Genomic DNA, 25,050 nt, shown 5'->3' with positions numbered 1-25,050 from the left:
TTTTACTTCTTCTTTGACTCAAAAACCCTTCAATATTTCACATACTGAACCTTCTCCAGGGCAAAGAGTTCTCTCAATAAATTACCCTGGATCATAGCATCCCACAAAGTTCATAATCTCTCCCTCATACTTCAAGTCAATTCAGTACTTCAACTTACTTTGAGCCAAATCAGAAACATGCATCGTAGCCAAAGAAATAAAGGTCTGGCAATCAGGTTTCTGTGATTAGTAAAAAAAAAAAAAAAAGCCATTATTGTTGCTATAAATTAAAGTGTTAGGAATAATGTACTAAACATATTTTTTACAACATACAACTAAATGAAAACACATGATTGCTTGTTGAGTGGGAAGAATTCCCAGTTTTGTAGTAGAAGCCTAAATAAATTTGAGGATAGTAAGCACCTTATTTTATGTAGCACTTCATACAACTTGTCACCTGATTGCGAAAACCCATAACTCATCATAAAGGATACAAATGAAATCAGTTAAATTAAAAGTTATATACATTAGAGTACAGTAACTTCCATAACCTATACAATAATCACGTGATAGCAGGAATGGATAATGACTCAGTAATCATGAAGTGTATAATTGGCAAGGTGAGTACACCTTTGGAAGAAAATCACTGAGGTTGCTCTTCTTAACAGCTAACTGTTCACTGAAATTACATGGTAAGGTAGAGACTAGAGAGGTATATAAGTTAAATAAAAAAAGGCTCAGTTCATGCTAAATTATAACAATGTATCCCATGTGATCTACTGATTGTAAAAGGCTTCCATGATTAAAAAAGTAGTGAACTCGAAGATAGAGTATATAAAGGAGCAGCAGTACATGCAGATATTCTGGTCCTGTAGAAATTAAGGCACCAGAGGTTAAAAAAAATTCACTTCATATAAAAAAAAATATATACAGTGGGGAGAAGCATTATTTGATACACTGCAGATTTTGCAGGTTTTCCTACTTACAAAGCATGCAGAGGTCTGTAATTTTTTAAATCATAGGTACACTTCAACTGTGAGAGACGGAATCTAAAAAAACAATCCAGAAAATCCCATTGTATGATTTTTAGGTAATTAATTAGCATTTTATTGCATGACATAAGTATTTGATCACCTACCAACCAGTAAGAATTCCGGCTCTCACAGACCTGTTCTTTTTTTTAGGAAGCCCTCCTGTTCTCCACTCATTACCTGTATTAACTGCACCTGTTTGAACTCGTTACCTGTATAAAAGACACCTGTCCACACACTCAATCAAACAGACTCCAACCTCTCAACAATAGCCAAGACCAGAGAGCTCTGTAAGGACATCAGGGATAAAATTGTAGACCTGCACAAGGCTGGGATGGGCTACAGGACAGAAAATAAATTGAAAATAGAAGAAGTTCAAGATGACGGTCAATCACCCTTGGTCTGGGGCTCCATGCAAGATCTCACCTCGTGGGGCATCAATGATCATGAGGAAGGTGAGGGATCAGCCCAGAACTACACGGCAGGACCTGGTCAATGACCTGAAGAGAGCTGGGTCCACAGTCTCAAAGAAAACCATTAGTAACACACTACGCCGTCATGGATTAAAATCCTGCAGCGCACGCAAGGTCCCACTGCTCAAGCCAGCGCATGTCCAGGCCCGTCTGAAGTTTGCCAATGACCATCTGGATGATCCAGAGGAAGAATGGGAGAAGGTCATGTGGTCTGATGAGAAAATAGAGCTTTTTGGTCAAAACTCCACTCGCCGTGTTTGGAGGAAGAAGAAGGATGAGTACAACCCCAAGAACACCATCCCAACCGTGAAGCATGGAGGTGGAAACATCATTCTTTGGGGATGCTTTTCTGCAAAGGGGACAGGACGACTACACCGTATTGAGGGGAGGATGGATGGGGCCATGTATTGCGAGATCCTGTTCAACAACCTCCTTCCCTCAGTAAGAGCATTGAAGATGGGTCGTGGCTGGGTCTTCCAGCATGACAACGACCCGAAACACACAGCTAGAGCAACTAAGGAGTGGCTCCGTAAGAAGCATCTCAAGGTCCTGGAGTGGCCTAGCCAGTCTCCAGACCGGAACCCAATAGAACATCTTTGGAGGGAGCTGAAAGTCCGTATTGCCCAGCGACAGCCCCAAACCCTGAAGGATCTGGAGAAGGTCTGTATGGAGGAGTGGGCCAAAATCCCTGCTGCAGTGTGTGCAAACCTGGTCAAGCACTACAGGAAACGTATGATCTCTGTAATTGCAAACAAAGGTTTCTGTACCAAATATTAAGTTCTGCTTTTCTGATGTATCAAATACTTATGTCATGCAATAAAATGCTAATGAATTACTTAACATTTTTTGTTTTAGATTCCGTCTCTCACAGTTGAAGTGTACCTATGATAAAAATGACAGACCTCTACATGCTTTGTAAGTAGGAAAACCTGCAAAATCGGCAGTGTATCAAATACTTGTTCTCCCCACTGTGTGTGTGTGTGTGTGTGTGTGTGTATATATATAATTTCAAGAGTATTGAAGGCAGTCTATGGGAGTGCATAAAACAGATATCGGAGTAGAAGGGAGAGATTGTTTTCAGGCCTGAGCATAGCTCATCTTCTGCAGTAGTGGGATCTGTTGAATAGAAAACAAAAACAATTCAATTTAGGTTAGAAAAAAATATTGTATTCTAAGGTTTAATTTCAATACTTGTTAAAAAATTGCATGTAGGCTGGAAAATCCAACAGCACCAATAGGATCATATGCAACATATTAGCTAATTCATAGAATTACTAGAACAGACATTACCACTCTATTCAAGTCAACGTTCTATGATAGGTGGACCATCTGGCAGCAATAATGAGTGTAATTCTATTTCTATAGACACACTAATATATGTTTCACATACAATTTTCACCATAGACCACACCCCTAATTACCTTTGATAGGTCAATTCCAGTGAGGGCGTTGACGGACACTGGAAGTTCAGCCAGGAGGCGATTCACTTCCCCAGTCACACGGTTGCCCTTCCCGCTCAGGATGACTATCTCATTGGTCCTGGCCAGCGGTGCCGCCACCTTGGCTGCAATCTAGGAAGACACGGGCACATTGAGATGTTTTTTTATTTTATTGTGCTCACATCACAAGATACGTTTAAGGTATATGATGTCATATTACATCAACTGATGTAAACCTCTGGTTGAACAAATCACTTGTGAGTCACTTTAAAATGGTGTAATCTGCCACTTGTACTAACACCTCTAACACTGGCTGACAAAGATACTGTAGATAACTACTGGTGGGTTATGACTGATACTACTGCACTTTGTCCAGTCAAAAAGAAACAAACAAATACAAGTCATACACTGGCTTGTCATTATTACAGTGACGAGATGAACTGTTTATTACTGCTTTATTAATATCAAATGTGACTAGGTTTACCTGGGGGCATGATACTGAGTGTGTCTACCAATGTTGTGTTCAAGACCACCTAAAGCGAGACTGATTCAAGACCAAGACCGGAGCAAATCGAGTCAGAGCCGAGACCGGGAGAGGGACAAGGGGTCCGAGACCGAGTCAAGACTGAGACCAGAAAAATGTCTAATTCAAAACCACCATTTGTCAAATCACCACCATAATAAGAGTTAAAAATGTCCAGTATTTCTGTGTTCATATTTCAGAACATATGGATTCTTTGGACATTCAGAATACTGAAAAAATGCATGCTGATGGAAAATATAGCGACTCTACAAATTATTACTAACCCAAACACAGTGGGGAACAATGGGCCTTCTACACCTTCAGAGAAGGGCTAAGAATGTATAGAATGATTATAATACAATAATGATAATTATATAACTATCTTCAATGATGTTCTGATTTAATCTCTTCAGTTTTTGTTGGAAAGGGTTAACACTGAAGGGGAAAAAAATCCAATCAGTCTTTAACTTCTCTAGGGAGCTAAATCTAGCTAGCTAAAAATCAGCCATTGGATAGGCTAAATAAAGGTGTCTGGGATTCAACTGTATTAGAACAAAATTTGGAGTGACAGTGGAATCGACCAATCACATTTTGACTTAATGGATAGGACTGTTTTTACAAAAACATATGGAAACTTCTGCCTTCTTGCAGGCCAACTGGTCACTGCTCAATAGTGAGCTGTAGTTTTCCCACGGTCTAGCTAGATGAAGTTTCTAAAACAGGTTGAATGATGTCTGTGAGTATAACAGAACTCATATGGCAGGCAAAAACCTGAGAAAAAATCCAACCAGGAAGTGGGAAATCTGAGGTTTGTAGTTTTTCAAGTCATTGTCTATCGAATATACAGTGTCTATGGGGTCATATTGCACTTCCTAGGGCTTTCACTAGATGTCAACAGTCTTTAGAACCATGTTTGAGGCTTCTACTGTGAAGGAGGGGGGAATGAGAGCTGATTGAGTCAGGTGTCTGGCAGAGTGCCATGAGCTCAGTCTCGCACACTCCCGTGAGAGTTAGCTGCATTCCATTGCATGTCTACAGACAAAAGAATTCTCTGGTTGAAACATTATTGAAGATGTATGATAAAAACATCCTAAAGATTGATTCTATACTTCGTTTTACATGTTTCTACGAACTGTAATATGACTTTTCGGCAGAACTTTCGCCTGAACTTGCCCGCGCCTCCTGAGTTTGGATTTGTGTGCTAAACGCGCAAACAAAAAGGAGGTATTTGGACATAAATGATGGACTTTATCGAACAAAACAAACATTTATTGTGGAACTGGGATTCCTGGGAGTGCATTCTGATGAAGATCATCAAAGGTAAGTTAATATTTATAATGCTATTTCTGACTTCTGTTGACTCCACAACATGGCGGGTATCTGCATTGCTTGTTTTTGTGTCTGAGCGCCGTACTCAGATTATTGCATGGTTTGGTTTTTCCGTAAAGTTTTTTTGAAATCTGACATAGCGGTTGCATTAACTTTTTATGGCTGCAGGGGCAGTATTGAGTAGCTTGGATGAAAAGGTGTCCATTGTAAACGGCCAGCTCCTCAGTCTCAGTTGCTAATATATGCATATTATTATTAGTATGGGATAGAAAGCACTCAAGTTTCTAAAACTGTTTGAATTATGTCTGTGAGTATAACAGAACTCATATTGCAGGCAAAAACTTGAGAAATTCCCCTTCTTGTTTGAATTTTTTCTGCGGGTGGCAGATTTTCAACCTAGCCCTCATTGAAATTACAGCGAGATATGGATGAGTTTTCACTTCCTACGCCTTCCACTAGATGTCAACAGTCAATAGAACTTTGTCTGATGACTAATGTGAAGGGGGGTCGAATGAGACAGGAAATAGTCACCACTGCCATGAGTTGACCATGCTTTCACTATGCGCGTTCACAAGGGAAGGACCTGCGTTCCACCGCTCATTTGAAGTCATTATAATTCTCCAGTTAGAACGTTATTCAAGATGTATGTAAACAACATTCTAAAGACTGATTCAGTACATCGTTTGACATGTTTCTACTGACTGTTACGGAACTTTTGGACATTTTGTCCAGTTATAGTGGACGCGCTTTGTGACTTTGGAATTGTTTACCAAACGCGCTAACCAAAGTAGCTAATTGGACATAAATAACGGACATTATTGAACAAATCAAGCATTTATTGTGGACCTGGGATTCCTAGGACTGCATTCTGATGAAGTTCATCAAAGGTAAGGAAACATTTATCATGTATTTTCTGGTTTCTGTTGACTCCAACATGGAGGCTAATTTTTCTATTGTTCTGAGCGCCGTCTCAGATTATTGCATGTGTTTCTTTTTCCGTAATAAAAAAAAAAATCTGACACAGCGGTTGCATTAAGGAGAGGTATATCTATAATTCCATGTGTATAACTTGTATTATCATCTACATTTATGATGAGTATTTCTGTTGAATGATGTGGCTATGCAAAATCACTGGATGTTTTTGGAACTAAGTGAATGGAATGCTCCAATGTAAACTCAGATTTTCTGATATAAATATGAACTTTATCAAACAAAACATGCATGTATTGTGTAACATGAAGTCCTATGAGTGTCATCTGATGAAGATTATCAAAGGTTAGTGATTCATTTTATCTCTATATGTGCTTTTTCTCTCTCTCTCTCTCTCTTTGGCTGGTAAAATTGGCTGTGTATTTTAGTGAGTTGTTGGTGAGCTAACATAATCGTTTGTGGTGCTTTCCCCATAAATCCTATTTGAAATCGGACACTGTGGTGGGATTAACAACAAGACTACCTTGAAAACGATATAAGATACATGTATGTTTGAGGAATTTTAATTATGAGATTTCTGTTCTTTTGAATATGGCGCCCTGTACTATAACTGGTTGTTGTTATATCGCTCCCGGTAACGGGATCTCAGCCATAAGAAGTTAAGGACAAGTGGATCTAAAATTCCATGCATAACACTTGTATCTTTTAGCAATGTTTATTATGAGTACTTCTGTAAATTGATGTGGCTCTCTGCAAAATCACTGGATGCTTTGGAACTACTGAACATAACGCACCAATGTAAACTGAGATTTTTGGATATATTTATTTATCGAACAAAACATACATGTAATGTGTAACATGAAGTCCTATGAGTGTCATCTGATGAAGATCATCAAAGGTTAGTGATTAATTATATCTCTATTTCTGATTTTTGTGACTCCTCTCTTTGGCTGGAAAAATGGCTGTGTTTTTCTGTGACTAGGTGCTGACCTAACATAATCGTTTGGTGTGCTTTCGTCGTAAAGCCTTTTTGAAATCGGACACAGTGGCTGGATTTACAACAAGTTTATCTTTAAAATGGTGTAAAATAGTTGTATGCTTGAGGAATTTTAATTATGGGATTTCTGTGGGTTTTGAATTTGGCGCCCTGCAATTTCACTGGCTGTTGGTGAGGTGAGACGCTACCGTCCCACATATCCCAGAGAGGTTAACATCATGCTGTGTGTGACTGCTGTCTTTCTATCGTCCCTATGCAATGGTGTAGTGGTGCCTGGAGAAGTGGATATACTCTCAGGAAGGGGAACAACCATGTTTAAACCACATCAAGCTTATTGGGTGGGCCTGCCAGGGCTCCCCAGTGGGTGGGCCTCTGTCCACCCAGGCCCATCCATGTCTATGATGCAAACAGACACTCACTGTCCGAGACCGAGTCAAGTCCGATCTGACATCAAGACAAGACAGATACTCAATATATGGTTTTGAGACTAGTCTTGAGTACTACAACACTGGTGTCTACAGTAAATCTACACATTACTACCTCAATATGAATACATCTGTATAAAGGTCTCGTCAAGGCAGTAGTGATTTAATCTGATTCAATCTAAACAATTCAAACACACATGTAGATACACTGCATTTAAAAACAATAAACACAATATGACTTATGTGACTTATATCCATAGTGTGTTACCTTGGGTAGGGCCTCCAGGACCAGAGCAGTCTTGGCTGCCTCTCCATACTGCTGGTAGGCCTCAGCCTTCAGCCTCATCTTCTCAGCCTCAGCCTTCCCTATCGCCTCTATGGAGCAGGCCTCTGCCTCGCCTATCCTCCGGATCTTCTCTGCCTCTGCCTGGGCCATCAGAACCTTCTTCATCCTGAAAGACACAACACACTCGTATCAGAACAAATTGGAAACAAGATTGATTTCCGAAACAAACAATTTGTATGTAATTCATATGCTATTATTGTGTGATTACCATTTAACCTGATCACTTAGTAAATACCGGGACATTTTTGCACTGTTAAATGAAGTGCTACCAATCTATATGTCTTGAAGCATTCCAGACTGCACAAAAGTTGAGTGGAATCACTAGTGAAGGACATAGTTTGTATGTTACAGATAGGTAAATGTATAATGGGAAATAGACTGTGGATATGTTCTGTTATAATATAAAAGGTGTTCCTACTTCTGTCCCTCGGCCAGCTGCTGCATCTTGTATGCCTCTGCCTCGGCAGGCCTCTTCACCATGGCGATGAGCTCCTTCTCTGTGCGGACAATCTCCTTCTCCTCAATGGTGATCTGCTTCTTCCTCTGAACCACCTCAATCTCTATCTCCTCCAGCCTGATCTTCTGCTGTTCTTTAGCTGCCTGCAGCTCATAGGCCAGCTGAGCTTCCGCTTTCTGGAGGCACAGGGACAGAGAGAGACATGACCATGACGTCCATGTTGAAGCACACAGACAGCGAGACAGGATCATGACTTGGCTGTCTATGTTGATAGAGATGTTTTAATGTTAAGGTTGGCTGGGGGGAGCATTTGGCTGCTTAGGGCGATATTCAATGTTCATTCCAGGCTCTCTGATCACGTAAGATGTCGCATTACCTAAATTTCTAACGCCTAATGATAATTAAGACTCGGATCGACCAACATCATAGAATCATTTAGTAGACTGGAATTTCTACCACACTGTACTGATTTAACTGGCATTCAAGAGTGGAGCATAAAGTTCATGCAGACCTTGGTGTTGACTTCTTGGTTGAAAGCAGCCTTCTGCAGTTCAAGTTTTCGTTTGGAGTCGGCCATCTTGGTGTCGGCCAGGAACTTGACATCCATCATCTCCTTCTTGCACTCTGCTTCCTGACGAGAGAGTGAGAGAGAATAATATACATGAGAGAGAGGGTGAGAGGAAAAGGGGAAATTAATAAAATGAGCATACAAACCTCTCAAATGAAAAGTATGTATATTAATACAGACAAACAGAGCCCCAGAAATAACTGCCTGTCACAACTTCCGCCGAAGTTGGTCCCTCTCCTTGTTCGGGTGGTGTTCGGCGGTCGACGTCACCGACCTTCTAGACATTGCTGATCCATTTTTCATTGGTTTTGTCTTGTCTTCCATCACACGTTATTTACTGTTGTGCCTCGTCTCTTACAAAAGCTTTCCAGAACATGCAAACTGATTTTTATACTGTTCAACATACCTTGTATGTGAAGCTTTATCCTCAATACTGACAAAACTAAACTAATGGTGTTTTCTAATGCAAGAAATAGACCTCAACCTTTCACCTATTACTACTACCTGTCAGGGCAAGGAGATTGAGGTTGTAACCTCATATAAATATCTTGGAATTTTAATTGATGACGGCCTCTTTTAAATTGCATATTCAACAACTTACAAAAAAATTGAAGCTGAAATTGGGATTTTATTTTAGGAATAAGGCCTGTTTTTCTTTTGAAGCCAGAAGGAGGCTAGTATCAGCTACATGTATGCCTTTACTGGATATTTTATATATGACTGCTTCCGCTCAGTGTTTGAGATCAATTGACACTCTTTACCATGGCACTTTGAGATTTATTTTAAACTGCAAAACCCTTACGCACCACTGCACTTTGTATACCAGGGTTGGCTGGCCTTCTCTAGTCACTCGTAGGCTCAGTCACTGGTATACTTTTCACAAAGCCATTTTGGGTTTATTACCTTTTTATTTGTGCATTTTTATTGTTCAGAAATGTGGTGGGTACTCTCTTCGTTCACTGGACTTTATCCTGCTAAGTGTTCCAAATGTCCGAACTGAATTTGGTAAAAGGGCTTTTAAGTTCTCTGCCCATCGTCTTGGAACACCTTACAAAATACTTTTAAACTGGAAGAACTTGACCCGATTGGTGTTTTTAAATCACTGATGAAGGATTTTGAGGCTGATTCCCTGACCTGTCAATGTTTTTAATTTGCTGTTTTATACTCTTGTGAATTCAATGGTTTTTACTAGATTACTTGTAGTTCTTCATGATGTCTGTCTGTAATTCTTTTGTAATGACTTGGTGCTGCCTATCTTGGCCAGGGCGCTCTTGAAAAATAGATTTTAATCTCAATGAGCCCTTCCTGGTTAAATAAAGGTTAAATAAAAGAAAACACCTGGTTTCAATCCCATCAATTACATGTTGTGTATTTAACCCTCTGTTTCCCCTCATGTCTTTGTTGGTGATTATTTGTTGTATGTTTTGTGCAAGTCATGTTCTGGTGTGTGACGGGTTTTGTACCCTTTTTATATTATTTTTGTATATATTGGTTTTCTGAGTTTTTTAGCATTTATTAAACTGCTCCATTTATACCAAGTTCACACTCCTGTGCCTGACTTCCCAGCCACCAGCACACACTCATTACACCGCCCTCTGGAATTAATCAAGTTCATTGAATCTTACTCTTATCCCAGCATCCCTTTCTGCCTCTGCCACACCGATGTCTGCATCCCTCTGAACTGCTGCTGTCTGAGTTTTCCCCAGGGAGCTCAGGTAGTCCAGTTTATCATAGACATCCTACAACACACCCACACACACACAAGCTCAGATTACAACACACAACCTGAGACACTTGAGGGAACAAAAATGTCAATAAAATGTCCAACAACATGTGATAACATCTAATTGATTGTAGCCCTTGCAGTGAAGAGCTGATAATTAAAAGTGGATCTCATTGATGGGAACTGTGACAGTCTAGGCTAATTCACAGCTATTAGAACTACTACCAGTCCACAATCAATCATAATCAACAACGGTGAAGACTAGTTAATTGGAGTCGCCTCCCAATCAACATCATCCATTAAATTCCATAGGAAAACAAGCACCAATACCATGGAATGGAAAATATATATTTTTTTAAAGTCACACGATAAACACAGAAAAGACAAAAACAACAACATTCAAAATATAAAAAAGGTGTGTTTAACTGCCTTTACCCTCCACTCTTCATGGCACCCCCAACAGACTCACCTTGATAGTGAAGCTGAGGATCTCGATGCCCATCCTGCCCACGTCGGGAGCTGCCACCTCCCTTACCAGCTGGGCAAACTTGTCCCTGTCCTGGTAGATTTGCTCCACTGTCAGTGTGCCTGTGGAGAGGGGAGAGCAGCAGAGCCCGTCAGTGTCTCTACAACACTGGATATAGACCCACTTCACTTACTGACTACTTTATTAAAGCTATCCCACATGGTTGTCAAATAATCACTGAAATGCATGGGTATTTACAAAGACAAAATGCATTGTTAAAAGCACAGATCTATAAAGTCGTCATCATCATATAGTAAAACATGATAAAAATCTCATAATACAGAACACATAATGTTTACTTTTCAATAGTGCAGTCTATATATTCTTGGATTTCATGTTTGTGGTTTTAGAAGTTACCAATGGTGGAAAAAGTACCCAACTGCCATACTTGAGTAAAAGTAAAGATACCTTAATCGAAAATGACAAGTAAAAGTCACCCAGTAAAATTTTACTTGAGTAAAAGTCTAAGTATTTGGTTTAAAATATACTTAAATATCAAAAGTAAAAGTATAAATCATTTAAAATTCCTTAAATTAAGCAAACTGGATGGCACCCTTTGTTTTTTGTTTTTTAATTTACAGAAAACCAAGGGCACACTACAACATTCAGATATCATTTACTAGTGACGGGCATTCCGGCTCTTTTCAGTGAGCTGGCTCGTTCGGCTCGGCTCAGCTCACCAAAAAGAGCTGGCTCTTTTGGCTCCCAAATGGCCCTTTAAAAAAATATATGTTTTGTATTTTTTCAAGTCAAACAGTTTGAGATACTATGACTATGATTGGTGTTAAAACAGGTCTGAGTAGTCAAGTATGTCTAATACTAGTCTGACATTGTTAGAAATATGTCTGTTCCTCATAAAGCCAGACTGCAAGTAGTAAGGCTAATATCTTATAGTCATTATTAAGAAGACAAATTGGACGCCAGTTATCGATGAGCAGCACTTCTTTTTTAGGCGTAGGTATCAGTGTTATTAACCCCTGACTCATTGTAGGGGGGAGAACATTATTTTTAATACTCTCTAAAAAAGACTATCAAATAGGAAGGGAGCTACTTGTTCAGAAAATCATTTGTAAAATTCTGATGTAATTCCATCAACACCTGGTGATTTATTGTTCTGTAGACTCTATAATCTCTTCAATTTTGATGGGTTCATCACACTGTTTAGATTATATGTCACTGATAGTGACATACTGTATAATCTATGTCACTGAATGAACATTATTCAGTTAGTCAAAAAACATATCTGTCGATTCCTGACAGTACATAGAGCTATACAATTTTCTGTAAACATTGCTACAGTATTTAGAGATTCATTTTTGGTCATCTGTAATACCACCATCAATGTTTAATGTATGGATAGTGTTATTTGTAGAGTGAAATTTCTCAAGTCTAAAGAAATGGGATGAATTCTGTTCTCCCTCCTCAATCCATTTTCCCTAGATCTAATAAAGGCTCCTTCTGCTTTTAATCTGTATATATTATCCAGTTTATTTTGTAACTCAATCAGTTCCATCTTCTCCTCCCCCAGAGGCTGGCTGGGGACCTCTAAGAAAGGGAAGATATCTTAATGATCACCTTTTCCTCCTCAACTCTTCTGGTCTTAGCAAGATTACTACCATATTTTCTAAGGTATTTGGACACCTCAAATTTAAAGAGCTCCCAGTTCTTGCAATAAGAATTTTCTCCACAAGCCCTTTCCCAAAAGTGTGAAAGCGGATCTTTAACCTCAAACTTAACTATATCATTATTTAATAATGAGCTATTTAGCTTCCAGTAGGATGCTCTACCAAGGTTAGTATCAGGGGTAAATATTTTGATATCAATGTAAATGGTCCTATGGTCTGTGAGGGGAGTAGTACAAATATTTGTAGTAACCCACTCACTATCAATACATTTGGATATAAGCCAAAAATCTATTCTGGGTTGTCTGGAACCTGTTTTGTTACTCCAAGTGAATGATCTATCGGCCAGAAACCTCTCTCCCCATATATCAGTAAGATGAAACGTTTCCATAAAAAGCATTAAACCCAAATTCTGATTGGTTGGCCTACCTGGGGGCCATCTATCAGTTTAATTATCTATAGAAATGTTAAGGTATCCTCCTATCAATAATAACGAATTTGGAAATTTAGATGACCAATGAAGTATATGTTACTCTATAGATTCAAGCAACTCATCATTCTCATGTTTGGTGTTGTACCCGTAGAAGTTTACAGTAATGAGCATAATGTCAAAACTGATCACAAGACAAATAAAGTGACCAAAGGGGTCACATTCCGGGTGTAGAATATTACCAAAGTTATTTTTCATTGTAGTGACACCAGCAGAGCGTTCAGATCCATGGGAAAGCCAAATATCGTTGCCCCCTCTGTGATTTTCAAAAGTTGGCATCAGCAGAAATTGAGTGACTCGAGTGACTCTTGAAAAAAGCAAAAATCTGTTCGCAATTTTTTAGCAAATAAAAATAAGGCCTTTTGCTTCACATTGTTTCATAACCATCTAGCATTAAGAGAAACTATAGACAAAGACAAAACAAAGAGTATATACAAGTATAAACTGTAGTAAGATGAGTCAAAAATGTAGGCGCAGTGAACGTAAGGGATAAGGAACCGAGATATGCACCATTTAAGTAAACTTAAAGTGAAAATAGCTTATTCCATAAACTCTGAGCTAGATGTTATCCGGCTTTTGAAATTCAACTCAACTGAAAATTATGTTCAAGACCAAACCAAGGGTTCGAAGAGACTAAAAACCCTCTTTAGTGTAATCAGGAACTATTCTGAGAAATAAAATACAAAATAATAAAATAAAATAAATAAAAAAAGGGTACCTACTATTTTAAGTGAATATGAAAACTGATCATAAAACAATTGAATAAAAAATGTTTTACATATACATGTTCCTAAGACCTTTTTCACTTGGAAATAAGTATTAATAACTAAATAGAACAATAACTGTGTAAAGTCAGAGCAGACCTGTATGCCCTTTAAAACAGTATCTTAGTTACTGTATACATAAATAATAAATACAACTTTCAGTCTTCTTCGTAAGTTTGTAAACAAAATAGGCCTTCTGGTCATACAAGAACAAACTAATAAATTGAAGTAACTGAGTATTCCGAAAAATAGTCACCTGATGCTTGTTAGGTAAAGTTAAACAATACAAGATAAATGAGAATACCATGGTCAAAACCATCAGTCTGTTCCTTCTGGTGAGATTTTAGGGAGGAATATGGATTTCTGAACCGTTGATGAAGCCTCGTCCTCCGATGAAGTAAGCAGCATTTCCCTAATTTCGTGCTTTCTTGATCGTTGGCCACAATTTGTTCCTTCTTTCTATGTCCTCCGGGCTGAGATGTTCGGCGAAACGCATACCATGGCTCTGAAGGAAGGTGTTTTTCCTAACAGCTTTCCAGACAGCATCCCTGTAGAATCTGGCAGTGAAGAGGATGATGATACCCCTCGGTCTTGAATCGTTTTGCTGTTGCTTCTTGCCGAGGCGATGCACAACATCGGTGGTATCACCAACTTTATTTTTCTCTGCAGGCATAACTTCTTGGCAGATGCGGATAGCCTCTCCTCGCACATCCTCATTCTCCACCTCTGGCACGCCGTAGTCTCAGGTTCCATCTTCTTGTGTATTGTTCCAGATCAGTGAGACGTCTATGCTGCCCTCCCAAGCAATAAGGCAGTAACAGCTCATAGAGCGGAACTGAGAAAAATGTCTTCAAAGTTTTTTAAAATTGTCCAGCCAAATGAATTCTAGGGTGATTATTGGAGATGTAATGATCTGTTGCCTTACTATGAGTACATTTTTTATTAATGTTGACCCTGACCCTTAAACGGCAGTTACTGCCTTCTTCCTTGGCATGATACGTTATAAATTGCAGGGTAATACCTAAGCAAAGAGCCAGATCTGCCATTTTCATTTGAAAGTTTACTATACTTCTCATTTATGCTATTAATACAAGAGCAGTGTAATTACTGACAGTGTAACAGAGTTGAAACTGCATCCTTTGTGTCTTCCACTAAGATACCAGTTACATTTACTTAGAGATGTAGGTTCTGCATCAGTCACATTACATACCGTGTTTGACAAGTAGCCCATGTCTTGTTATAAGAATAAATGTGAAAAGCAGCATTGCAATTGTTTGAATTACATGAAATGATTACCTGTCTTTTAATATATAATGATGGAACATGATAGAAGTATGATGTAGGGTAATACAAATTATAAAAAATGACCATGAGTTTGCTAATAAAAAAATATATATTTATTTTTTCAAATGACACTTTTGAATGAATAAATAACAGCTTTAAGAATACATTGTAAACATATTTACATGTTCATAATAGGACCCAAATTACATTTAGCTTCAATTGATAAAAATGAAATGTAACTTCAGCATTTTAAGTAAAACTTCTTCAGTGCTCTTCCATATCACTCCTCATCAATGCTGTTCACAGCCAAGGCATTCCAGAACTGCCTTCGATTTGCAGGCATCAGAGGACACATTTTGGTGATTATGTCCATCTTCTTGGACTCTATGTGTACGTAGTGTCGAGGGTGTCTCTAGTGACTTTCTTCATGATGAAGTCAAGCTCCGAAGTCCTTTTCTTCATGGGAGACTTTGTAGAAGAGGCTCCTGGATCCACACCTCAACTGGATCTCAGCCATCTCTTCCAGCTTTGGTGCTGCTGCCTTCTTCAGCTTGACGATGGAATTGCCAGCTTTCCATGACAGGATGTTTTCCTTTTTCATTTCGACCACCTCCACCTTGCCTAAATTGGAAGTAGCGACCACATAGAGGAAGTCCCTGAAGTCGTACACAACACCCCTGGGTCGAGCTTTCATTTCCTGTTCCATGAAGGTGTGTCCTGGCTCGAAGAACTTGAGGGTGATGTCCTGCATCAAAGTTGAGTCAGCAATGACAACACTCCCCAGTGATGTTAGGAGGCACCAGTTTTTGTTTTGAGAAGTACAGTTATCCACCCAATACACTGCATGCTTGACATCTCTCTCCCTCTCCAGTGCTGTTACGTTCATGTTCAATTTGCTCGCTGAAGCCTTCTTTCCCCTCTGATCCTTTGGTGGAATCAGTTTGGTGGTGATGGACTTGCCCATCATTGTGACAGTCATTTTTGGGGTGGTAGCCCAATGTAAAAAGAAAACACTTTGGTTTGGAAGATGGTACAGAAACGACCTGCAGCGTCGACTGTCAGCACCAACAGTGATATTTTTCTTAGATTGCTGTACCACCATGTGGAAGATCCATGTCCTCTTCTCTCCAATATATTTTTTTTTTTTTGCAAACATTAGAATAAATTCACTGTCATACCTCAGTTCATCTATTAATTTCATATCTGCTCCCATTTGTATTTACAAATACAAAAAAATTGCATGGATGGACATTGACAGGAATAAAACCTAGTATTGACGTGGTTGTGCTGTCCTAATGCACCCTCACGTGGCAACTTTGATCCGCACAGATACTTATTATCTAGACCACAGGGATTGGTGGAAGTCATGCAAAACTGTTTTTTCTGCATTCATGTAATGATGGGACTGAAGCAGACACATTGAGCACACATTTGGCATGTCAAAGCTTGTTGTACTAATTACATATGCCACCAACAAAGGTGATGGATACAATTTGGGATTTTAACTTTCCTGACTGGGACAGTCACACAATACTGGAATATAAAAGAAAACCAGAAACGAGTGTGCATGGCTTTTGACAATTCAGTATGGGGTGCACGTCCAACTGGGGTGCACATCCAACTGACTGTCGGTGTGTATGGTGTAACGTTACGGATTCGAATAACCCATGGAATGTCACAATACAACTAGGGATTATATTAATTCTAGGTATAATAGATTGAAGCTAGTATAAACTGCTGATAATCTCTTATGGGAGCATGTAGCACAAATCTATTGCTTCACGCTAATGCTAGCTAGGTTGGTTTTGACGTTTTGGAAGGGGCGTGTCAGTTTTAGCTAGGTGGCTGTCACTGGCTAGAAATAGTGTATATGGTGTACTGATTCAAAGAAACCATCAGATGAAATTTCAGAATATAAATTCATTATACAGCAAATAGATTGAAGTTAGTATCAATTGCAGATCTCCTCTTATGAGAGCAGGTAGCATTGTTAATCTATGCTCGCTAGCTAGTTAGCTAGTTTATCTTGCTAGCTAGCTAATTTATTTTGATCTCAGATCTACTTAGCTAGCTAGTTATTACCAGTATCTGGATGTCAGCATTTCAGAGCAAGTTCAACCATCATTTTCCCCCGGGAATGCTGTGCCCTGGTGTTGTATCCCTAGATTAGTAAAGTTTGTGTTTGTAGCTGTCAGTCAGTGATGCAATCGAACCTTTATGACACTATCAGAATATAATGATATGATACCAAGCTAAAACGCAGTAACTGCAGCCAAGGGCAGGTTGAAATCAAGCTAAAACCTTGGTTTCACAGTAACTTTTTGTCATTAGTGCCAATATGACCCCCATTTTCTTCAAAACACAATAGAGGCAGGATACTTGTCCACATGATTAAGCATGCATTTAACGTAACAAAAATTACTTTAACCTCTCTAGGGTAGGGGGCAGCATTCGGAATTTTGGATGAAAAGCATGCCCAAATTAAACGGCCTGCTACTCGGGCCCAGAATATATGATATGCATATAACTGGTAGATTTGGATAGAAAACAATCAAAAGTTTCCAAAACTGTTAAAACAGTGTCTGTGAGTATAACAGAACTGATTTAGCAGGTGAAAACCTGAGAAAAATCCATTCAGGAAGTAGTTTTTTTTGTGGTTTTGTAGTTTTCTATTCAATGCCATTACAGTATCCATTGACTTAGGACTCCATTTGCAGTTCCTATGCCTCCCACTAGATGTCAACAGTCTTTAGAAATCGTTTCAGGCTTGTATTCTTATGAGGGAGTAAGACCAGTCTGAACGAGTGGACCCTAACGTGACGCAGAGTTTTTTCAGGCGCATGTGCATTTCTTGTTTACCTTTTATATTGACGACGTCATTGTCCGGTTGAAATATTAGATAATTTAGGCTAAAAAACAACCTGAGGATTGAATATAAACATCGTTTGACATGTTTCTATGAACTTTACGGATACAATTTAGATTTTTTGTCTGTTTTGACTGAGTTTGAACCTGTGGATTACTGAAGAAAACGCGCTAACTGAGGTTTTTGGATATAAAGAGACTTCATCGAACAAAGGGAACATTTATTGAATAAGTGAATGTCTTCTGATTGCCACCATATGAAGATCATCAAAGGTATGGGATTCATTTTATCTCTATTTCTGAGTTTTGTAACGCTTCTGCTTGGCTGGTTACTGTTTGTAATTATTTGTCAACTGGGCTATGTTCTGGGCTATGTATGTTCTGGGCTAGGTATGCTTTCACCGAAAAGTATTTTATAAATATGACACTGTGGTTGGTTTAACAAGAAGTTAATCTTTAAACCTATGTAAAATATGTTTTGTGTTCTGAATTTTTATAATGAGCATTTCTGTAATTGAATTTGGCGCTCTGCAACCTCACTGGATGTTGGCCAGATGGGACGCTAGCGTCCCACATACCCTAGAGAGGTTAACTCATTTTCGACCAAATGAGCAGTTACTGCCTTTTTGCTTTGGAGGGCAGTATGGTAGACATTGTTATTTTTTCCCACACTTTTTTCAACTTTTGCCACTCATTTTCACATCTTTGATTTCACCACATGCTAACTCGTCTTTTTCAAGCCTTCGATAACTATGGTGTTCGCGCCTACCATTTTCTCAATGGCGTCAGACCTTGGAGTTGATGAGTAAGGAAAGGGTAGCCACGATGTCAGAGTTCATGTTGGGTTTTTTGGAGGGTGGAGGTTTGCACAGAGTAACTGGTAAAGAGGGGAATTTGTCATCTTCAACAGCATGATATTATCCATAGGGCAAGCGTAGTTATGGCAGTTGTCTATAAGCACGTTTCTCTCTTGTTGATTAGCAATAGAACAGTTAGCTTCTTCCTTTCTTTTTTTGTCACGACTTCGCATGGACATGCTGAAATAAATTATCAAATTCTTATTCCAGTCACAGGAAAGTTCATATATCTTGAACAAATAAAAACAGTAATAGTAGTGACTGTAAACTTGTTTTTTTTTTCACAATCTTTCTGAACTTTGGTGCGGAGCGCGGTAAAAAGCGTCTGTTCAAGCCATCATCTTGGCCTCCCCCCCTCCGGGAGATGGTTCTCCCAGATGCAGTGTTAGTTTTCAAGTTGCTAGATACTGCCTGTCTGGATGGTAAGGAGAAACAGTTGGCTTTGACTGCAAGTGAGTGAAGCAGCATATTACACTGGTCAGCAGAGAAAAGGCGCCAAAAGGTCACGTTCTCAAGACAACCCGACGAGGGCGCCATTGCTCGGCACAAATCCACTGGACAGATGGAAGGAGATCAAAATGTGCTATTTGTCAAAGCAATTACCATTGGGTTAATGACTGTCATAAAAATGAACAAGTTAAACTAACAGAGGAAAAGGTAAACAGAGAGAGCAGTGTAACATTACACTGTTTTCAAACCAATCTGCTTCTGAGATCTTTATAGTTGAATCCTTAGGATCTACTGTGATTGATACTGCATGTACACGCACAGTGTGTGGTGCAAAATGGCTTGATAGCTATGTCAGTGAACTAAATATAAAATAAGTACACAATATGATTGACACACCAAGCAACAGAGCTTTCAAATTTGGAGATGGGAGAATCGTCCATTCTACCGAAAGTTAAGATACCAGCAACAATTGGTCAGATTAAGTGTCACATTGAAACAGAGGTGGTCACTACAGATATCCCCTTACTATTAAGCAAAGCTTCCTTAAAGAAGGCAGAGGCTGTACTAGACATAAAAAATTACAAGGCAGTGATGTTTAAACAACCAGTGACCCTTGAACTTACTACCTCAGGCCACTATTGTGTAAACATTTTAGACAAAGACGTCACACAGAGCGCTAGGTGATTCTGACACTCACAGAGAACATGAACACAAAGGAAAAACAAAGTATTGTTAAACAGTTTGGACATGCTACAGTTGACAGACGTCAGAAATTACTCAGCAGTTCTGGGAATAATGAGAGTATTTCCATTCTACAGCAGATAGTTAACAGTTGTGAGACATGTCAGAAATAAAGCAAAGCTAAGCCCAGACTAGCTTTTGGTTTGCCACTGGCTTCCAAGTACAGTCGTGGCCAAAAGTTTTGAGAATGACACAAATATTAATTTCCACAACGTCTGCTGCTTCAGTGTCTTTAGATATTTTTTGTCAGATGTTACTATGGAATACTAAAGTATAATTACAAGCATTTCATAAGTGTCAAAGGCTTTTATTGAAAATTCCATGAAGTTGATGCAAAGAGTCAATATTTGCAGTGCTGACCCTTTTTCAAGACCTCTGGAATCCGCCCTGGCATGCTGTCAATTAACTTCTGGGCCACATCCTGACTGATGGCAGCCCATTCTTGCATAATCAATGCTTGGAGTTTGTCAGAATTTGTGGGGTTTTGTTTGACCACCCGCCTCCTGAGGATTGACCACAAATTCTCAATGGGATTACGGTCTGGGGAGTTTCCTGGCCATGGACCCAAAACATTTATGTTTTGTTCCCCGAGCCACTTAGTTATCACTTTTGCCTTATGGCAAGGTGCTCCATCATGCTGGAAAAGGCATAAAACTGTTTCTGGATGGTTGGGAGAAGTTGCTCTCAGAGGATGTGTTAGTACCATTCTTTAGTCATGGATGTGTTCTTAGGCAAAATTGTGAGTGAGCCCACTCCCTTGGCTGAGAAGCAACCCCACACATGAATGGTCTCAGGATGCTTTAGTGTTGGCATGACACAGGACTGATGTTAGCGCTCACCTCGTCTTCTCCGGACAAGCTTTTTTCCAGATACCCCAAACAATCGGAAAGGGGATTCATCAGAGAAAATGACTTTACCCCAGTCCTCAGCAGTTCAATCCCTGTAACTTTAGCAGAATATCAGTCTGTCCCTGATGTTTTTCCTGGAGAGAAGTGGCTTCTTTGCTGCCCTTCTTGACACCAGGCCATCCTCCAAAAGTCTTCACCTCACTGTGTGCAGATGCACTCACACCAGCCTGCTGCCATTCCTGAGCAAGCTGGTGGTGCCCCGATACCACAGCTAAATCAATTTTAGGAGACGGTCCTGGAGCTAGATGGACTTTCTTGGGCTCCCTGAAGCCTTCTTCACAACAATTGAACCGCTCTCCTTGAAGTTCTTGATGATCCGATAAATGGTTGATTCAGGTGAAATATTACTGGCAGCAATATCCTTGCCTGCGAAGCCCTTTTTGTGCAAAGCAATGATGACGACACGTTTTTCCTTCCAGGTAACCATGGATGACAGAGGAAGATCAATGATTCCAAGCACCACCCTCCTTTTGAAGCTTCCAGTCTGTTATTCGAACTTAATCAGCATGAGAGTGATCTCCAGCCTTGTCCTTGTCAACACTCACACCTGTGTTAACGAGAGAATCACTGACATGTCAGCTGGTCCTTTTGTGGCAGGGCTGAAATGCAGTGGAAATGTTTTTTGAGGATTCAGTTCAAATTGCAAATGCAAATTGCCATCATAAAAACTGAGGCAGCAGACTGTGAAAATTAATGATTGCATCATTCTCAAAACATTTGGCCACGACTGTACAATGAAACAGTGGCTGTATATCTACATGAGCTAGGACCAAGTGTGTGGTACACCTTCACATAATCAACCACTTCACACACTTCAGTGCTGGAAGCATTGTGAATACAAAGAAACCCAGTGAAATCATCAAGCACTTCATTCATTCCTGGATAAGTGTGCACGGCCCGCCCCAGAAATTGTACAGTGACAATGGAGGAGAATTCAATAATAAAGAAATAAGAGAAATGGCTCAGAAATTCCACATGGAAGTAAAGACAACTGCTGCATACAGTTCATGGAGCAATGGACTTCTGGAGAGACAAACAAACAGAGATTATGCTGAAAGTGAAGCAAGACAATGGATGTGACTGGAAAACAGCCCTAGATTGGCCTTTGATGGCAAAAAACTAAATGCACAATGTTCATAGTTACAGCCCATAGCAACTAGTGTTGGGCAGAACCCTAATCTTCCTTCTGTACTGGTTGACAAGCCACCAGCACTAGAAGGGACCAGTGTGAGTACATAGGTGGGACAGCACCTTTCAGCACTACATGCGTCAAGAAAAGCTTTCACTGAAGCAGTGTTCAGAGAGAATTCGCAGGGCTCTGCATAAACAGCTTCGACCCACCATTGAGAAGTGCAAAACTGGAAACAAAGGGTACTACAAACGAGTTGACTGTCAAGAGTGGAAAGGACCGGGAGTAGTCATTGACCAAGATGATGTTGTGATATTTGTGAGGCTCGGAGGCACCACTGTCAGGGTGCATCACTCAAGATTGCGGAAAGTAAGTGATCAATAAGATGGAGGGGCTGTTGTTGAGAATCAGTCTCTTACTGAAAATGACAAAAAGGACACATTAACAGACACAAGCCTACCAGATGTCGCATCCAAGGATATGGACACTGAAACAGGAAATGGAGCAGAAACCTTCAAAGATGACACAGGTAATACTATTGAGCGTTCAAATTGGGAAAACATTCAACAACAGCCATGTGTTAAGACAACATGGTTGTTCCAATCTGAAAACTGGACAAACTGTTAAATACATGAACAGAGAAAGTGGTATTCCACATACAGCAACCGTCCTTGGATGAGCAGGAAAAGCCAAAGGAAAACACCAGAACTGGTACAACTTGCAGTACTCTGAACCAGCTACACTTTCTGGTACAACAGGGTCAGCTGACCTGTCACTTGTAGATAATCTCATTATTGAACCAATGGAAAAATCGAGAAAAACAGAATGACATGCAAAATGATGATGTACTTGAAACAAAGGTCATTTGATTCAGCTAAACTAGATGAGCTCAGTAACTGGAGGAAAAATTGAGAGTTTGAGGAAGTCAAAGACATTGGCCAAAAATGTGTCTCAACAAGGTGGGTGTGTACCCTTAAATAATCCTTAACTGGAATAGTGCCAAAAGCACATCTTGTGGCTAGAGGTTTTGAGGAGCTGGCTGCTGAAGAACTCCCAAAAGATTCACCGACATGCTCCTCACTCACTCAGATTGCTGCTGACAGTGATCTGCCAGAAAAAATGGAAACTTCCTTCCATAGACATCAAATCTGCATTTTTGCAGGGAACAGAGCTGTTAAGGGACACATCCGACCTCGCCTGAAGCTAAGCGCGAAGGAAAACTGTGGAAATTTAAAAAGTGTGTGTATGACTTGGCAAATGCATCGCTCTACTGCTACAACAAATTCAAGACAACAATGCTAAGTACAGGTGGAAAAATGTAAAGTGGATCCAGCAGTCTTCTGTTGGCTTGATCAAGACTGCAATGTGACTGGAGTACTTGCTTGTCATATTGATGACTTCATCTGGGGTGGCTCACAGACCTTTGCTACAACTGTGATTCCACACCTCAAAGCTGTTTTCCAGGTCGGCCACAAAGGAGCAGCTTGCGGACTGTCTGACTAAAAAGGGAGCATCCGGTCTTGTGCTCCAAAAGGCAATCAGTAATTGAAAGTGGCAGCTTGAGTAATACAATTAAAAACTTTGTCACACAACCCATTTGTAATGGGTAACTTAAATAATACTTGGGACATTTAATTATGTCATTGATGTTTTGTCTTTAAAGAAAAGTGGGAGATTGTTAAGTTCATGTTTTAAGTATCCCTATATTTCTGTTATTACAGTGCTATCATTATTAGTGTGCCTGCGCAGGAGTCTCATTGTTGATGAACCTGGCCTGAGTGCAATGGAAACCATGTATTGTGCTAATACGGTTGGGTAAAAGTTGTTAAACTGGAACCTTGTCATTGTGTCATTTTGAATTAACATGTGTGGGACGCTTAAGTGATAATGCCCGATAATGCCCGAGGAGCCAGTGTTTCATCCTTCCACAAGATATAGTCCCGACAGATATCTAAGGTTGCTACCCAAGCCGGCTGGTCGTTTGTTCTATCAGTTAGGTTGCCAGAGACGTGACCCAGTCAAGTATTTTTGTTCTGTATCTTTAGACGCAACCCAGTCGTTCGTTCTAAATGTTCCAATGCCATACTGGCTGGCAACATTCTTATACCTTGCTTGCTAGCAAGCAAACTATGGCTAACTTAGTCACGTCAAACAGTTCAGCCAGAATAACAGAAAAGTAGCTGCATTTCCGTTTGTCTAAGCTGTTTTCTAGTGACATTTATTTGGATGCATCCATAACAATGAGCTAATGATGTTCGATTTCGCCTGGCATACAAAATGTGCTCTCTCGCCAGGACACTGCTGTTCAAAGAAGCTAGCCAACACCACAGCTAACACAATCACTTCATACTGAAGCTGGAAAGACAGCAAACTAGCTAAACTTTTCCCCCCGTTTTACCTGTTTTCTATTGACATTTCTTTGTATACCTGTATATCAATAAAAATGATGGCAGTTGATTCATGATTTCGACTGGCTGAGAAAAGCTGCCTGCCCATTATTCTCGTCCTGACACTTTCATTACTATGGAACAGCTAGAGATCGAATTTCAATATTGAAACAATGTTGCAAATGTCAGAGAGACAGACAGCAAGGTTTATACAAATCTCCACTGTTGAGAATATATGCTAGTCTAAAAGAAATTGGAGACAATGTCTAGATGTTTTTTTTATAGTGGATATCAAATGGCTGGGCTGATGTGAGATGGAACAGAGTAAATAGGCATTTCAACGTCATGCATTTAGCCAGTGGTCACTTGTGGAATAGACACGGGTTAAAACTGCATTCTAGACAATCAACATCCAGGATTAGACTCATCTGTTGTATAATGAGGTTTAGCCACTGATTTACATCAGCTAACAGAGAACAAAGCTGAAAACAACCAACTGAAATCAACAGATGCCCATAATAGACAAAGATCACTTTGGAAAGATTCTCCTTACCTAGAATTGAGCGTAAATGTCCCTCCAAGGTTTGCAAAACCACTCCTTTGATTTCAGGGACGGATTTGCCCAAAAACTGTTCGCAAGCAATTGCCAAAAGATCATGATCTGTCATCACTTTGATCTGGAGAAAAGATGAAGGAAAGGGTTAGAAGGACTGTGGCCAGGTTGCATGCGCAAATATGAATCACTGTGCTTTAACTTGATCTATGGCTATGAGTTAGTTTACACAAGGATTTAGTCCTTGGTTTACA

General features: G+C 39.8%; 1 protein-coding gene across 1 annotated transcript in view; it reads right to left on the bottom strand.

The window, feature by feature from the left end:
* Nucleotides 1–1,083: 1,083 nt before the first annotated feature.
* Nucleotides 1,084–25,050, bottom strand: part of LOC139385871 (flotillin-2) — a 40,065-nt gene continuing 16,098 nt past the window's right edge. Inside the window, exons 4-11 of the mRNA XM_071131151.1 lie at nucleotides 24,797–24,920; nucleotides 10,690–10,808; nucleotides 10,123–10,236; nucleotides 8,441–8,560; nucleotides 7,891–8,105; nucleotides 7,395–7,578; nucleotides 2,905–3,054; nucleotides 1,084–2,599 (exon numbers count right to left, since the gene is read on the bottom strand). Coding sequence (XP_070987252.1) covers nucleotides 2,561–2,599; nucleotides 2,905–3,054; nucleotides 7,395–7,578; nucleotides 7,891–8,105; nucleotides 8,441–8,560; nucleotides 10,123–10,236; nucleotides 10,690–10,808; nucleotides 24,797–24,920 — 1,065 coding nt within the window. The 3' untranslated portion in view covers nucleotides 1,084–2,560. The remainder of the gene's footprint in view (nucleotides 2,600–2,904; nucleotides 3,055–7,394; nucleotides 7,579–7,890; nucleotides 8,106–8,440; nucleotides 8,561–10,122; nucleotides 10,237–10,689; nucleotides 10,809–24,796; nucleotides 24,921–25,050) is intronic.

Source organism: Oncorhynchus clarkii, chromosome 27, assembly GCF_045791955.1.
Source record: "Oncorhynchus clarkii lewisi isolate Uvic-CL-2024 chromosome 27, UVic_Ocla_1.0, whole genome shotgun sequence".
Classification (NCBI taxonomy): Eukaryota; Metazoa; Chordata; class Actinopteri; order Salmoniformes; family Salmonidae; genus Oncorhynchus; species Oncorhynchus clarkii.
The sequence above is the reverse complement of the archived record's forward strand: the minus strand, read 5'-3'. Positions and strand labels throughout refer to the sequence as shown.